At 39.5% G+C, this 16554-nt stretch overlaps 1 protein-coding gene across 4 annotated transcripts in view; it reads left to right on the top strand.

The window, feature by feature from the left end:
• The window catches only part of ARHGEF6 (Rac/Cdc42 guanine nucleotide exchange factor 6), a 116880-nt gene that overhangs the window by 15686 nt on the left and 84640 nt on the right, over positions 1 to 16554 (top strand). For all 4 annotated transcript variants that reach the window (XM_075999396.1, XM_012756353.3, XM_012756355.3 and 1 more), the window contains 3 exons: positions 12487 to 12571; positions 14723 to 14847; positions 16172 to 16373. In XM_075999396.1, coding sequence (XP_075855511.1) covers positions 12487 to 12571; positions 14723 to 14847; positions 16172 to 16373 — 412 coding nt within the window. The remainder of the gene's footprint in view (positions 1 to 12486; positions 12572 to 14722; positions 14848 to 16171; positions 16374 to 16554) is intronic.

Genomic DNA, 16554 nt, shown 5'->3' with positions numbered 1-16554 from the left:
CCAAAACGAATGCATTTTGTTAGAAAATTTGATCAATGGAATCTTCCTATAAATTATCTAGTTTTAAATCTAACTCACTCTCATTTACTTTTAATGTTGACTCTAATCCAGGCTGTTTCTAGGGACAACAGAACACAATATACCTCTATTAAAACCACTCAGTCTTGGCTAGCTACCCTCCTATTCCAGCCCCATTCTAATTTGGTCATGTTAGACCCGAGGTGGCTCTAAGGATCAGTCTCAGAAGTGATAAGGTGTTGCCAGCACAGCATAAGGTATGCAGAGCAATTGGTGATGACATTTGGGGTTAGTACCCGAAGGAAATACAGTCTGGCCTTTGAATCGCAAATGAAGAGGTGTGAAGGCACTTGCCAGTTTCTTAGGGCCTTTGCTTACTAACTTTTTAGAGGGAGATATATGTCCACGTAGTCCAGAAGCTACTGTGTACCTGCATTTCAACACTGACATTGCCACTTCCTCTTCTGTCATCTGGAAAAAAGAGTTACAACACCAGATGTCTGTCTAATTAGCTCCAGGCTTTGTCATATCCTGGAAGACTGGACCCCACCACACAGAGAGATGTATGAGTTCAGAGATGTTGATCACCCAAAATAGTATATAGTCACACATCATTTCTATTTGGCTTCTGGCAAATTTACCTTCCTAATTAAGTTCTGCTTGAAAAATAGAATAAAATCTCAGCTTTATACTTTCTTGGGGACTTGAATATTATTACAGAGATCAGACATGTCAATTGAGGGATTGAATAGGGCAATAAGGAAAAGAAGGAATTAAATTAAGGTAAGACGAAATGCAGCAATTTGCAAAGCAGTGAGTGAAACAGTTATTAAGGACTTGTCTCACCCTAGACAATAACAAAGACGTTTCCTTACTCTTTGGAAGCCTGGACATTATTTTAAGAGGCATCTTTAAGCTGCAAGCTCTTAACATCATTTATGAAGAGCCCTGCCTGTGAAGCAGGCCTGAGCACTAAGAAATATTTCATCTTGTAATTTGTATGTTCTTCATAGTGAGGTCTCCAGGCCAGGTGCGGTGGCTCACGCCTGTAATCCTAGCACTCTGCGAGGCTGAGGTGGGAGGATCACTTGAGTTTAGGAGTTCAAGACCAGCCTAAGCAAGAGCGAGACCCCGTCTCTACTAAAAATAGAAAATATTAGCCGAGTGTGGTGGCACGTACCTGTAGTCCCAGCTACTCGAGAGGTTGAGGCAGGAGGATCCCTTGAGCCCAGGAGTGAAGTTGCTGTGAGCTAGGCTGACGCCATGGCACTCTAGCCCGTGTGACAGAGTGAGACTGTCTCAAAAAATATATATAGGCCGGGCGCTGTGGCTCACGCCTGTAATCCTAGCTCTTGGGAGGCCGAGGCGGGCGGATTGCTCAAGGTCAGGAGTTCAAAACCAGCCTGAGCAAGAGCGAGACCCCGTCTCTACTATAAATAGAAAGAAATTAATTGGCCAACTGATATATATATAAAAAAAAATTAGCCGGGCATGGTGGCGCATGCCTGTAGTCCCAGCTACCCGGGAGGCTGAGGCAGGAGGATCACTCGAGCCCAGGAGTTTGAGGTTGCTGTGAGCTAGGCTGACGCCACGGCACTCACTCTAGCCTGGGCAACAAAGTGAGACTCTGTCTCAAAAAAAAAAAATATATATATATATATATATATATATATATATATATAGTGAGATCTCCAGCAAAATGGGGATATTTACTGATAATTTCTGAGAAATATATGCAAATCAAGAGAATGCAGTATTTTACTAACAAAAGAAATTTAACAACTTATTTGGGAAACTATACATTGTGATAATGGAAATAAGCATTGACACTGCAATATAACCAGTTTACATTCTCTGAAGATGGGCTGGTATTTGGGAATATGTTGTGTATTGGGAAAAGTATTGATTTGGGATTTAAAAATTGCCTCCAAGGAAAGACAACAAAATAGAAAACAATTGCTTAAGGGTTAGTGTACCTGTGAGTGACTTTTTCATTTGCCAGACTTTATATATATATATATGTGTGTGTGTGTGTGTATGTGTGTGTGTATATATATATATGTGTTCATTTATATATATAATAGTGTTTGTTTTATTTCTCATCTTAAACCAAATTTATGTATTAGTCCCTGGTATGTATATTAGGTGTTCAGTAAATATTTGTTAAATGGATAATGAATGGATTTTTGAGTGGAAATGAATTTTTAAAATTTCATTTAGATAGCTTATGTATCTAACTGTCTACATGTAGATCATTAAAGGTTGACTTTTATTCATAGAAATGATTCTAAAGTGGGTGAAAAGAAGGATAAAAAGAAAGCTGGGTGTCCCTAATACAGCATTACTCAGTTTCTTTATGCCAAGCTAAAGTACCTGTTTACAGTTTTTTAAAAATTAGAAAAGGAAAAAGGAAAATTAAAGGTGTGAGAGACTAGCTCTCCCATGATATCTTATGGAAGTCTTTCTCTGCTTTACCATTTCCCAGGCTACTGCATAGTTCTTATGCTACCCAAACTCTCTTGATTTCATTGGGTTTTCAAGGTGGTAGCTTTGCACATGAAGGCTCTTTAACTGTGGCTTTTTCCAAAGTAATTCCAGGCAGTAACTCCACTTCCTCTTGGTGAGGTAAATGTTTTGTCAGCATTCTTCACTTCTTTCAATCATATGCTTCGAAAAAAAGAATTTATTTTACCAAGTGATTGAAAATATATGAGCCGAGATTTATCAGGTTCTGCTAGAAAAAAAATTGTCTTTCCCCCTCTCTTTCCTTGTCAGAAAGACATGCCCAAAACAGAGGTGTTTCTGGTGGAAGAAATATGGGTTTGAATTTTAGATAGGGAGGAAAGACTGACATTCAGCAAGTATTTGTTCATGGTCTACATGGCACCGTGCCTGGCACTGTGGGTTCCTGCCTATTGGAAAGAGACAACATCTATATGTGAATTTAACAGCGTATAGCAGTGTTTGCCTAGGTGTCCAAGTTAGTGGTTCCAGAGTCTAGAGCCTAAATGCAAGAGGAATTCAGAAATGGGGAAGCCTGTTGTATACTGAGGTATAGTGTTTGGGGAAAACCCCATGGAAGGGGAGTGATTTAGGAAAGGCCCTGAAGAATAGTTAGGATTCTGATGGTTGAGGAAACTTCCTAAGGAAAAGTATAAATTTCAGACAGAGAGGAACAGTGAAGAAAGAGGATTCTGGGGCATTTAAGGAGAGGATGGTGATAAATGATGGGCTTGCTAAGGTGAGACCAGCTTGGGAAGAAATTCGAATGTTAGGCTGAGGAGAATGGACTTGATCTAGGGTTATATTAGGCTTTTGCAGGATGATGTTGCTGTGCTTTGAGAGACATGGACTGCTGAGAGCACCATTTCTGATATCTCTAATATCTGAGCTCCAGAATGCCCACCTCACAGTGTTTGGATTGTTTCCTAGGCAGAGATCCTCTTTGGAATAAGATGGAGCAAAATTAATTAATTAATTAACTGATTAATTAATTGATGTCTGTTAGGCATACTTTTATAAAAGTGACTCACATGGAGATATAAGCAAGGAGTGCCAAAAAGTCTTTGCCAAATCAATCACTAAAGGTGATCTCTAAGTAAAGAAAGAAAATGATAACTTTGGCACAACATCCTTTCCTCCCAGATTAGCTCGTGTTAGAAGGACTTTGGGCATGTAATTTGTAGTCTTTCAAATTGCATGTTAGCTCTTCTTGCTGCTGGTGAATTACTTTCCTGTGTCCCACTGTGTTCTCGCTGTAACTAGGAGCTAGTTTTAGAGCATGGGTATGAACAGGTGAGTGTGGCTTGTAGTGTCTGTCATTTATGCTATTTTACAATAGAAACAATTAAAAATATAGCCAATTCCAGCAACTCGGTGAAATCCTACAGTTCTTTCCAGTTTCCCTTCTCTATAATGATTAGGTCATGGTAGTTTGTGATGGGATTTAAAGGAACCTCTATTGCTTGGAACAGGCCAGCAGTTGTGGACTTTGCCCATACTCAGCACACAGCCCCTAAAATTCACAACCATAGAATCTGAAGCACCTTTGGTCACCTCACAGTCACGAGGCTTAATTTTGCAGATGAGTGCAAGTATATCTCATTTTAGATGATAGATGTTCCCTGGAAAGTTGCATGGAGATTGGATTTTTTCTTTCCTAAGTGATAGTCCTTTCTGAATTGATTATACTTTTTGCAATGCTTTTTGTTCAGTTATGATTAATCCTGTATTGGTGAGAGCATCTAAACTTTCACTAATTAGTCAAATATCCATTGAGCGCCTACTACGTGACAGGCACTCTTCTAGGCAGTGAAGATACAAAAATGAGAAAACAATTTAAACTGGTGTTGTGGGCTTATACTCTAGGTATAATGTACATTTAAGTCTCTCATGTACAGAACATCCTGTCGATCAACCAATGAATGGTTATTTATCGAGTATCTTGTATATGTTGAACATTGGGGCCAGGGATGTGGAGGAATTTGTACTTCAAAGAGCTTACCTTCTAATTGGAAATCTGGAACTAATCTCGACACCCACAGAATGAATAAAAAATATTGCATTGATAGGCCACTGAGCTTAAGTGTGCTGCATCTCTACAGGCTGTAAGGCTGTAGCTGTTCAGAAGAAATAAACTTGAAGGTAGGTCAGTGGAGGACTTTATGGAGGGTGATAGGTGAAACTACCAGAGAAGCTGCTGCTGAAAGCCACCTGTAGTGATTCTTTTTTTTTATTTTTTCACGGCCTTCGTTTCTCCCTAGTCTTTGCGTGGGGCTCATGTACCACCAGTCTCTCCTGTATATTCTACTGGGCTCTAGGGATCCAACCCTAAATCCTAGTAGGTTTCTAGGAAACCAGGGGCTGCAGAAGCCCTCTCTTCATAGGCGAGGCTCCTCCCTAACTGCCTGGACTGTTAAACAGGCAGAGAGGAGCTGTTTACTACTGAAATTTCTGAGGATATCCTCATCATCTTCATACGTTTACCTTGATTTTTTCATTACAGGGAGTTCTAAAATAAATAATACTGTGAGTATCCAGGGTATTTGTTTATCCTTTATATCAAAGGACAAGGAAAAAGCATAAAGGATGTTGGATATTGATTTGGGAACACACGTCTGGGCACTGTTCAATATCAGAACGGATTATTTTCCAAACGTTCATTTGTAAGTTATTGTTGGTAATACAGAAAAAATTTTCCCATAGAAACAAGATTCCACACGGTGATTATGTTTTCTGGCTGGCCCACAACAGCCTGTTTAATAATGTGGCTGAACTATAGCACTCACAGAGACTAAGTGGCAGGTGTGACGCTATGTCTTTTGTAAAATGTGTTCCATATTCCAATTTGGAACACTAGGAAGTCAGTCTCCTTCTCTGAAAGGAAGGGGTGGGGGAATTGGGGAGGACACCCCGAGTTCTGGCACTCAGTTACTCTAGCAGCTGAGGCATCACTCGTTCACCCCCACCCCTCAAAACTGGCAGCCAGTGTGACTGCAAAGGCAAAGGCTCTGGTCACAGGAGCATAGGAGGAGGGGTGGGGGCAAGCCACAATGGCTGACTGGCTGTGGGGAAGCTGGGTTTAGGCCTTCTGCTTCCTGTCCTTGACTTGGCAAGTGCTACTGACAATAGATTTCATCTTTCCCTTTCGTTTATGCCGGTTCTCTTTTTGGTGAGATTATTCAAAACTGGTTGTTCTCTTTTGCTCTCTCTCTTTTTAACCCTGTGACTGTCCCCACCAAGATGCCTATGCCATTTCTCATTCATTCCCCTCTTTCCTGAACACTTAGTACTCAAAAAATAAAGATAAATCTCTGTCATGAAGAAAGTGGGTTTTCCCCTAAAGAGTGCTGACAAGAAAGCATGGAAGTCATAAGGTGTGATATGGTGATGCTTAGGTGGCCATCAGAAAGTAGATTTGGTGACTTTGAAATGAAGGTGAACAATGAGAGGTTAAGCTCAGATATTGGCTCCTATCATAGGAGCTCTATGGAGCTGAACTTCTTGGCTCTGAATTCTGTGAGGTTCAAGTAATCTAGGAGTCCATATTAGTTATGTAAAGTGACTCTATGGAAATCCACAGAGACAAAAACATAGATAGTTAAAGCTGTGCATGATCATAGTCCAAACGCCATTATGCAGTGGCAGCAAGATAGAACGAGAATTTATAAATAGGTCATTTCAAAATGATATTTTAAAAAATCAGCCAGTAAACAGGTAATAATTATGTTAGGCTACAATATCCCAGACTCCTTTTGCTCTGATTCTGTACTACCCACCACATTTATAATTATAATTTTGCTTACCATACTCTATTGGAAGGGAGTGTTCTGGTCATAAAACAGGAGCATTTAGTCCTTTTAGTGGTTCATTTTTTTTTTTAGTAATAATTAAGAAATTGGCATTTTGGTTTATGCACTGGCCTTTTGTGAGCTTGGCTGGTGTGAGTCCATTTTCAAGAGCCTCAAAAATTGAAGACCAGATTCTGGACCTTGGGGACCCAGCCAAGATGCTGCCTTTGAAAGCCTCTATTCAGATGATGGACCAGCAGGCCTCTCACTGAGCTCCTTTGGTCAAAGATACCTCTCACTTTCCAGATGGGAAGCAGAGCCTCATAAAAGTGGTATTGCTTTTCCTAAGGTCCTCACAACTGCTCAGCAGTGACAAAGCTGGGATTGGAGTCAAGATCTTCTGACCCTCAGATCACTGCTTTTTTCAATACACTGTATGTTTTTACAGCTACAGGCACAAGTTAGATCTTGTTCCCTAAATTGCTGAAATGGAGAAAAAGGGAGGAAATAAGAGTGGAGTAGACAGCAGGGTTTGCTTTCTTAAGTTTGCTCCATATCACATAGGAACAGTTATTATTTAAAACCTGGCAGGGTACAAATGCCATCCACTGGTACAAATGCCGTATTCTAGTAAGTGGAATGCCAGTGGGTAATGACTCCAATTTCTGAGCTAAGAGCATTATTTGTTGCTGACTTTGTGACTGCTTTTAGTAGGAGCTATGTGCAAGCATTCTTGATCACGTTCACAGAGCCAGGAGCGGTGCCACCCAGTGAAATATGACTAAGCAGCTCAGATTTACTTGCTCCATTGCACTATGTAATGACATTTCCTCCAAAGTTCAGGGGTTAACAGAGTCAGTGTGCTCAGCTGTGAGAATTAGAAAATGTGATTCAAGATGAGCTAAGTTAATTTAAAATTTTGTTCAATAAGAGCAATAAGAACAATGAAGAGCTAGAATGTTCCTAAATATTTGGAATCTTTTTTTTTTTTTTAATGGGCCTGAAACGTAAGCTGTATGTCCTTGCGGTCCCACTGAATCACTTTCTTTTCAGTTCATTAAACTTTTAAACTCTTGAGTGATGGAGCCTATTGTTATCACCTCCAACCCTAAATTAACGTTACATGGAAGTTGATTGGGTGTTACTGATGCCACATGATATTAAAGACTAACATTTCTGAACCAAACTAGGGTATGACTTCTTTTCTTAATCAGCATATGGCTGGGCTGCTGTGACTGGTTAACTCAGGTGGTTAGAGCATGATGCCAAGGAAATCAGGAGGCTGGATATCATTGCAGGTGGCCCAGATGGTTTAGCTTGGGTCTGTAACCACAGGCTAGACCCCCACCGGACTAACACCTCACAAACATGGACTGTGTCTCACAAGGTAGAACTGGTTAAACAAATAGGAGGAACTTAGTGCAGCCCTTGCCCACTTCTGGCAAATGTGGCCAAGTGCCTGCCAAGTCAGGGCTGCCCCTTGAAATGGGAAGGACAGCACAGGAACTAGGTAATGCCCCTGTGGAGACAATCTTGTCATAGGGGAGATTTTCTCTTTGCTGCTATTAGTTGAATTGGTCATTTTAGAGGTTGTAACAAACTTGCTGCAGATGGTACAGATACTTCTTGTGTTGACAGTAGCAAGGGATTTCTTTTTGTATGCAAACTCATGGATTGCTTTTTCTTTTTTTTCTATGTCTCATGGAAACATGAAGTATGCATGCAGGGCTACAATGCCCCTCAGAGCACTTTCTTATGTATTTTTATTGGTTCCATCACTTTCTTGCTCTGTGACTTCACTACTCTGAGTCTTAGTTTACTTATCTATGAAATGGGGAAAATAATTGTATCACACAGCAGTCATGCTGGGAGAATCAAATGCAAAAAAATATATATTTGTATTTTAAGTCTGTTCAGGCTGCTTGAACAAAATACCATAAACTGAGTGGCTTATAAACAAGAGAAATGTATTAATATTTCTCATTGTTCTGGAGACTGGGAAGTCCAAGATGAAGGCACCAGCAGATTTAGTGTGTGGTGAGGTCCTGCTTACTGTGTCCTCACATGGTGGAAGAGATGAGGCAGCTCTCTGGAGCCTCTTTTATAAGGGCACTGATCCCATCCATGAGAGCTTTGCCCTCATTACATAATCACCTCCCAACAACCCTAACTCCAAATACCAACACATTGGTGATTAGGTTTAAACAGGAATTTGGGAAGGACACAACCATTCAGATCATAGCATACATAATCTCCAAGCCTGGTGCCAGGCACATAGCAGGAGCTCAGTAAATCAGTAAGTGGTAGCTATAAGATTAGTATGAAAATGGAACAAGGGATTGGAGGGATTTTTTCTCATGTACTTCCTTGCTTTTGTCAGTTTACAGTTGAAACTGAGAACTACTCCAAAAGATTCTATTTGTACAGCCACAAAAATATTAACTTCTGTGCAGTTTATGCTGGCAGATCCCCAGTTTGGAATTAACACCTGGTGTTTAGTGGATTGAAAATAGGTTTTGCTGTCATTGTGGATATACATAATGGAAAAATGTGGGGAAACATTTAAAAATTAAATGTCTAGTCTGATTACGTCTGCTGATGTAGGAATGGACCTTAGGTTGGCTATATGTAAATACTTTTAAAAAATCTGTAATAAAGTTTAATTCTTGTCTCTCCTATTGCATACCTAGAGTAGAGTAAATGTTTTGTTGTTGTTAAACTTAAACCTTGCCTTATCTATTGCAAGAGTGGTACCTTGAAACCATCTAGTAATAGTCTAAGAAATAGTGCTTCTTTTCTTGTCTGAGTCACGGTAGCAATGGTAAGATAAGTGGAGGGAGGAAATCCTACTGTTCATCTGATCTTCACAGATCCAACTGGAACTAACTGGCTTATTTCTGGACCAAAATAGGTATAAAGAAAGTTCAGCTAATCTAGGATTCAGGCACATACCAGACACACTAAACAGGCTAGTGAGGCTTGTATAGGGCACTAGAATATCAGTATCATCATGACTGTGTCATGATTTGACTTTGATTTTGAAAAGTTTCATTGAAAATGACTTTGAAAAATTACATATGACACAAATGTGCAAATTTGCATTACCTTTTCTTATTATTTATTTATTTATTTTTTTTTGAGACAAAGTCCCATTCTGTTGCCGGGCTAGAGTGCCATGGCGTCAGCCTAGCTCACAGCAACCTCAAACTCCTGGGCTCAAGTGATCCTCTTGCCTTAGCCTTTGGAGTAGCTGAGATTACAGGCATGTGTAACCATGCCCGGATAATTTTTTCTATTTTTAGTTGCCACCTAATTTTCTTTCTATTTTTAGTAGAGACAGGGTCTCATTCTTGCTGAGGCCTGTCTCGAACTCCTGACCTCAAGCAATCCTCCCACCTCGGCCTCCTAAAGTGTTAGGATTACAGGCGTGAGCCACCACACCCAGCCTGCATTACCTTTTAACAGGTTCCAGTGCTTTGCAGACAGAAAGGGGAATTCTATCTCCTGTCTGTCTGTGTAAATGAGTGGGGTTAGTTCTAAGCAAGTGGCTTATACCGTTATCTGCTTTTCCTTGTTCTTTTCAAACCCTCTCCACGTTGAGGGATTCTCCTTTGCTTTCTCCTAGTTGGGAACCAGAGCCCTTAACATCATGATCCCTAGACTTGGTTTCATAATTCTCATTTCCACTAAGATATAAATGACTGATAATGACTTAAAGTGTTGTGCTCCCTCCAGATATTAATAATATTTCCATTTTCTTAAGCAACCTATCTCATGTCTCCTACAGAAGAAATTCTGGAGTGGAATTTTCAATATCATTTAATTTGGGGCTTAGGAGGGTGTAGTGTGGTGAAGGGTGTTTGTGGTTATATTGGATCTTCCAACTGCTCTGAAATAATAATAATCCTTAGGCATTTCCTTCTCTATTAATTCCCAGAGGCCTCTTCTAACTCTTTTCTGTGTAGTTCCTAGTGCTACAGAATAGGCTTGCAGTGAGAATAACAGTGTCTATTGATAGATAAACTAGAGTATATTGGTTTTTTTTCCAAAGGGAACTGTGTACAGTCCAGGAAACTTCCCTCAAGCAGATGCAATGACTCTTGCTGATACACATTTCATTTTCTGATCAGTTTATTTGTTTTCAAATTCACTCAAGTACCAATACAAGTGACTAATACTGGTGTTGCTGTGTATAGGCAGTCAATATCCCTGGATAAGGAACAACTAAAAACAAAAGGGGGAGGTTTTTATCATAGCTTTTGTTCTCATGCTTTCTTCTGCTAATATTTAACTTCTGCTTAGTATTGTAGACTCCACCCATCTCTACCATACCCACTAAATACACTTATCCACATGCACATACATATGTACACTCCCATTTGGAATTATGGACTAAAAAAAGTGAATATCTTGCTTTGCTATCATTTTGGCATAGATGTCATTAACACTTTCCCACTTGATCAGTTCTAAGGGGGACTCAGTAAGTCCAGAATCTCCTGGGGTACTAGACACTCTCTCTAGAGTCTATTGTATGTTGTTCATCCAGGCTTTGATAAACTAAAACAGGACTCCTGTCAATTTATTCCTGGAAAACTTTGAGTTTTATATTGTAGTGTTCAGAAATATATTTAGATCATAGTATTACTTAATCTTTTCATAATATTAGCATTACTTTTACTAAGAATATATTAATTTCTTATTTTTTAGATCCAGTTATGCTCGTCAGTCATTTTAACTTCGAATGTAAAACACAGATTGATTAAATGAATAGTAGAGTTGTGAATCCAAGAACAGGCAGACTTGTATAGGCTCCCTTTGCATGTATCTTTATTGACCCTCCGCCAAACCTGAAAAAAATGGTGTTATATATTTTAATTCTAGCAACATATTTTAGGTCTTCAAGAATATGTACAAAAAGAAGATAAAAATTTGTCTTGATGTGGCTCTCAGAAAATATGCAGATTAAAAATGGAACAAATGGCTCTGCCTAATGGGAAGAAAGACCCTTTAAAATCCCAGGCCCATTACCAATCATGTCACATATGAAAAAGTACATTTTATTCCTATCACCACATTTGGGGAAAACTGATGCAATATGTTTTCTTCAGGAGATTTCTAGGCATCCTGAAACAAAATGGTTTTAGAAGGGGCATTTCCATCCAGAAGGTGAGCATCTGGTTACCTATAGATATGTATTATCTACGTTGTTGGCTGGCAAATTAAGAGATTGTGCCTGTGCTTCAGGATACTTCCAGTCCCAAACATGTATTTTTGAGACTAGAAGAAATCTCAATACATTTTAATACATTGACTACATCTTAAACTTGACAATTAAATTGTATTTAAGGCAACAACAACTGATTGGTGTTTTCCCTAGGGACAGTAGCATATCAGAATGATAGTTGAGACTGGCAAAGTGAAATGTTTTATTTATTTAATGTGTTTTTGCTGAGAGTTGAGTATATCAGGAAGGCCAGAGGTCATATCTGGAAAAGTCACCTAATGCCAGGAAGAACCTAAAGGCTCAGAAAGGCAAAGATTGAAATCCATGAAGATGAGCTGAGAGGGGGAAGATGAAGCAGCAGAACCCAGGAACTGAGGCTGGGAGCAAAAGGTAGACCTGGGCAGAAAGTGTGGGCAACTTGGAGTCAGGATCCCAGGCAGGTGGGATCTTGTGGGCAGCAGCAGGGAGGAAGCAGAGCAGAGAGAAAGGCACTTCTGACAGCGCCCCAACTGAGTACAGTGAATAAACTGTGAAGATGAATGTGTGTCAAAAAGGCTCCACCTCCTTTTTTGTGGACTACTGAGGACATTCTGTAGGTGACGGGCATTAATTGTAACTTATGTATATGAGCTTCCTGTAACTGGGCCGAGAGTATCGATATGCTCAGGTCAGAAGTGTGGGTCTGAGCATGCATTGTGCATTTCCTGGTGGGCGCTGCCTTCTCAGCTTGGCTCTCATTTCCCATTACTGCTTCGCTCTGACTCACTGATGGCCCACCACATGTCATTAGGCGGCTCAGCTGCCGCTCTCATTTCTCCCAAAGGTATACTGAGGTTTGTGTCTTGGCTTTTACATTTTTTCTTCTGAGAGCTGGAGGAAGTGGGCCTTTGATAGTTTTGTTTGTTGAATTGAATACTTATAGTGTCTTACAGTTTCAATTTTCCTTTCTCGTAGGTATTTGATCCTGATGACCTTTATTCAGGGGTCAATTTCTCCAAGGTTCTGAGTACTCTTTTAGCTGTCAACAAAGCGACAGAAGGTAAGCAAGGCTTGTGATTTATGAGTTCTGGGTGACATTTTTGCATCCATATGTTTCTGATTACTCTAGGAGCCAACTATGGCCAGGATTGTTTGATTGGTGTAAATTTCCATAATGACCCCAAATAAAGCCCAACAAGCATCAAATGCTTTAATTTTTCAAGGTTTAGGATTTAGACACACTTATGGCAAATGTTCTCCTAATGCCTTTAATATAATGATAAGAACCAAGAAAATATTTCATTCAAAGCTCTTGAATAGCCAGTTGAGTATAACAAGACAGAAAATAAAAAGACCAGTTCCCTTTTTCATAAAGTTTACAAAATACAGTCATCACTTCCCTTTCTCCACTAGTGACATATTTTTTCATTGTTTTCCGTTATGTCTTGTCCATATAAAGGAATCCTTCGGTAACCTTGCACCAGAAATGAAGCCTTGGGTTCGTAGAGAGTGAAAAGAATATCTTTTATTTAAATGTTTAACACTCATTACTATGGAGGTATTAAATATAAATCGTAAGTGTGAAGAAAATGATGATAAACAGAGTATAATTTTACTCCTTCTGTGATACAGTATTTTACTAACAGCAGTGTAGTAATAGTCACAGTTAAAATGCTTTGAGCTCTTACCCTGGGTCTAGGCTGTCCTAAGAGATTGTTTTCATTCAATCTCTGAAACAGCCCTGGGGGATAGGTATTATTATTAGGTCCTATTACAGATAAGGAAAGTCAGGCCCACAGTTGTGCAACTAGAAAATAAGTGGCTGAGCTGGGATTCAAACCCACACCTGACTGACTCCAGGGCCCTTCTGCCCAAACACAGGTCTTGCTGCTCAAACTGTTGGAAAGACAACTGGCTGTGTACCCAGCACTGCCAGGTGCTACAAAGGAAGTGGAAAAGATGGTCCCCACCCTTGAGAAAATTACTATCTATTTAGGGAGACTCAACTTACCCACGTGAAACAATTAGAGAATAAGAGCAGACAATGTAATCAAGTGCCAAATAGGATGGAGCATCTAGGAAGCTATCAAGTAATTATAGTTTTAGTCAAAAGAGCTGTATATAATAGCAATACATGTAAAAATACTTCTCCAAAGTTGTTCTTTTGCTTTTTGGGGAAAACATGCTTTTGAGCTATTATAAGGCATATAGCAGAAAGTACAGCTAATTCAAGCAACTATATTTAACACACATGACAACTATCCAGTTCTAGGCAGGGAGGATCGTGTAATTCTAACATTATGCCACACAAATTATACGTTCCTTTGCCAAACTCTCCTAGCAAGTTTTACAGTCTCTTCCCTTGCCACAGATATTTATAAAAATACAAGGAGTTGAAAGTTAAAACCCACAGCATCAAGGAAATTACTTGGATACTGAGCTTGTCGCCTAGGGAATGTTTGGGCTTTAGACTTTTGCAGTTTATGTCTTTTAAAAATAAATGGAGAGGAAAAGAACCCTTATTTGAATTTGTCAAGAAGCCAACTTCTCTCTTTTGTACACTCTCAGCATACTGAAAACATCCAGCTCAGCCCTGGCCTGATCAAATTTCACGAGGTTTCAAGGAAGGGAAAACTCCTGAGTTTGATTTAAAAAAAAATTTGTTCTTGTAGCTAGATTGCATCTTTCTCAGACACACATTCTCTCTCATTCTCATTCTCCACCCCTCCCCACACACATTGGGGAGATTTTACATTATATATGCAACATGTATTGTTACATGTGAGTAAGAAAAGAACCACTGAGTTATGGGGCAAAAAACAAAGAGAGAAATTTGAAATATTTCAAAGTAATAAGAGCCACAAACAGCTGTTTGGTACCCAATATAGTTCTGCCTTGGATAACAGGGCATGCTATTGCAACTGATTCAGGAGGGAAGAGTTGTAGGGAAATGGGTTAAGAGAAAATGTGGTTCTGTCGCTGTTTTTCATTCTACTGGAGAGCAATGGCCAGTAAGGTTAAGAACAAGAAGTTGGTCACCGTGAAAGGAGAGGGTGGCGGGGAGGGGGCTGAAATACACTTGGCATGTTCATAATGACAACAGAGTTACAGCCAGGATGCCTTAGATAATGTCCCATGAAAGATAATGTTATGTTGTAGATGTTTTTCTGCCCTGAGTGCTTCCTTTACCATGTTTTTCCTCTTTTCACAGATCAACTATCAGAAAGACCATGTGGACGTTCCTCTTCTCTTAGTGCTGCTAATAGTTCTCAGACAAACCCACAGGGAGCAATTTCTAGCACAGCTCCAGGGCTGCAAAGGCAGTCAAAGGCAGTGGTAAGTACAGTCCCCAATTCCCTCTGTTTGTTTTAAAATCCATAAAATTAGATCAATATCTTAGTTGCATCTTCATATGTGGGGAGACAGCCATTCTGTTTGTTTTGTATGTCACTGAGAAAACCAGTTAGAAACCGAGTACCAATTCAGGCTGGCCTGATGGAACAAATCAAAGGCATGCGGAATGGAGAGTTGAAAAAATCCAAAAAATTGGGGTGGGAGCCTCAGCTCTATCTCTTACTAGAATTGAGCTAGTCACTTAACTGAGAATGCTATGCAAATGTAAGTCATTATGGCTACTTCCTGATGGCTGTTTGCTGGGATTTTCCCTATTTGTTGTTTTATTAGGAGAACTAAATGGTGCCTAGCACATAGTAGGCAATGAATAAATATCAATTACTATCCTCATCGTTGTCATTTTAATTTTTCTCTGGGCATTCCAATTGAGCAAGATCCAACTTTAAATATCAGTGTATGATGAACTTCTACGTTGGGATCTCCCAGTTGTCTTTGCATTTGGTCTTATTGGGAGCTTTTATTTGGGAGGAAACACCTCATCTTCTGCTTGTTGGGTGGAACCTTTATTCCCTGTAAGCCACCATGAACTATTACTTCCAAAGCACTTAAATGGGAGTTCTTAACCTTTTTGAGATCACAGATCCTTTTGAGAGTCTGATGAACACTATGGCTCTATATCCCTTGCACCCTGTCAAATTGTATGCAGAAGCCCACATGTATAAACTCATTTGGGAAAAGATTCATTGTGCTTATCAGATTCTCAAAGGCGTCTGTGACCTTCAAAAAGCCCAATTCATACATAACAGGTTAAAAACTCCCAACTTAGGTAGCTATGGGGAATTTGATCTTTGCATATGTATCAGTCTTAGACAAATTAAGATATTCTTAGTAATTGGGAGATGAGAGGCAGATTTTATGAGAGTAGGTTAGTACATCTTGGTTATATCATTATGTAGACAATGTGTATGTGTTGAGTAGGGGGAAGTGGAATAGTTTATCACTCTACTTTGTTACCTGGCTTAGTTAAATAGATATATTTAGATAATTGATAGAGGGAGAGGGAAATGAAAGCTATGACACCCTCCAAAATATACATTCTCACAAATGCAAAAGTTTGCATTGTTTTGAAGGGTTTGTTAATCTCCCCTGAGACCCATTTATGGACTCCTAAGTTAAAAACCTAGGAATGAGTTGGACTTGGGGTTTTATCCTTGGTTACCCCACTTTATTTGCCTAAATCCATATCATTTCTACTTCTGCTTCATTTAGATGAGTGCTTAATCTGATGTGGGTTTTGTTTCTTTAGGAGATGACGGAAAATGGAAGTCACCAGTTGATAGTAAAAGCAAGATTCAACTTTAAGCAGACTAATGAAGATGAACTGTCAGTCTGTAAAGGGGACATCATTTACGTCACCCGAGTTGAAGAAGGAGGCTGGTGGGAAGGCACATTAAATGGAAAAACAGGCTGGTTCCCGAGTAATTATGTCCGAGAAATTAAATCCAGTGGTAAGTGAAGCTTTTAAAAGCCTTTTTGCATGTAACTCTTGTAATTTCTTGGTGTTCTTGCAAAAAATCTTGTAGTTTTAATTGGTTAACAGAAACTGTTTATACTTGTATGTGTATGTCAAAAATAAGACTAGAACAGAACTGGAAAAAAATCTATGATTAGATATTTTGAAACAAAGTT

This window comes from Microcebus murinus, chromosome X (assembly GCF_040939455.1).
Source record: "Microcebus murinus isolate Inina chromosome X, M.murinus_Inina_mat1.0, whole genome shotgun sequence".
NCBI lineage: Eukaryota > Metazoa > Chordata > Mammalia > Primates > Cheirogaleidae > Microcebus > Microcebus murinus.
This window is presented reverse-complemented; position numbering and strand designations above follow the sequence as displayed.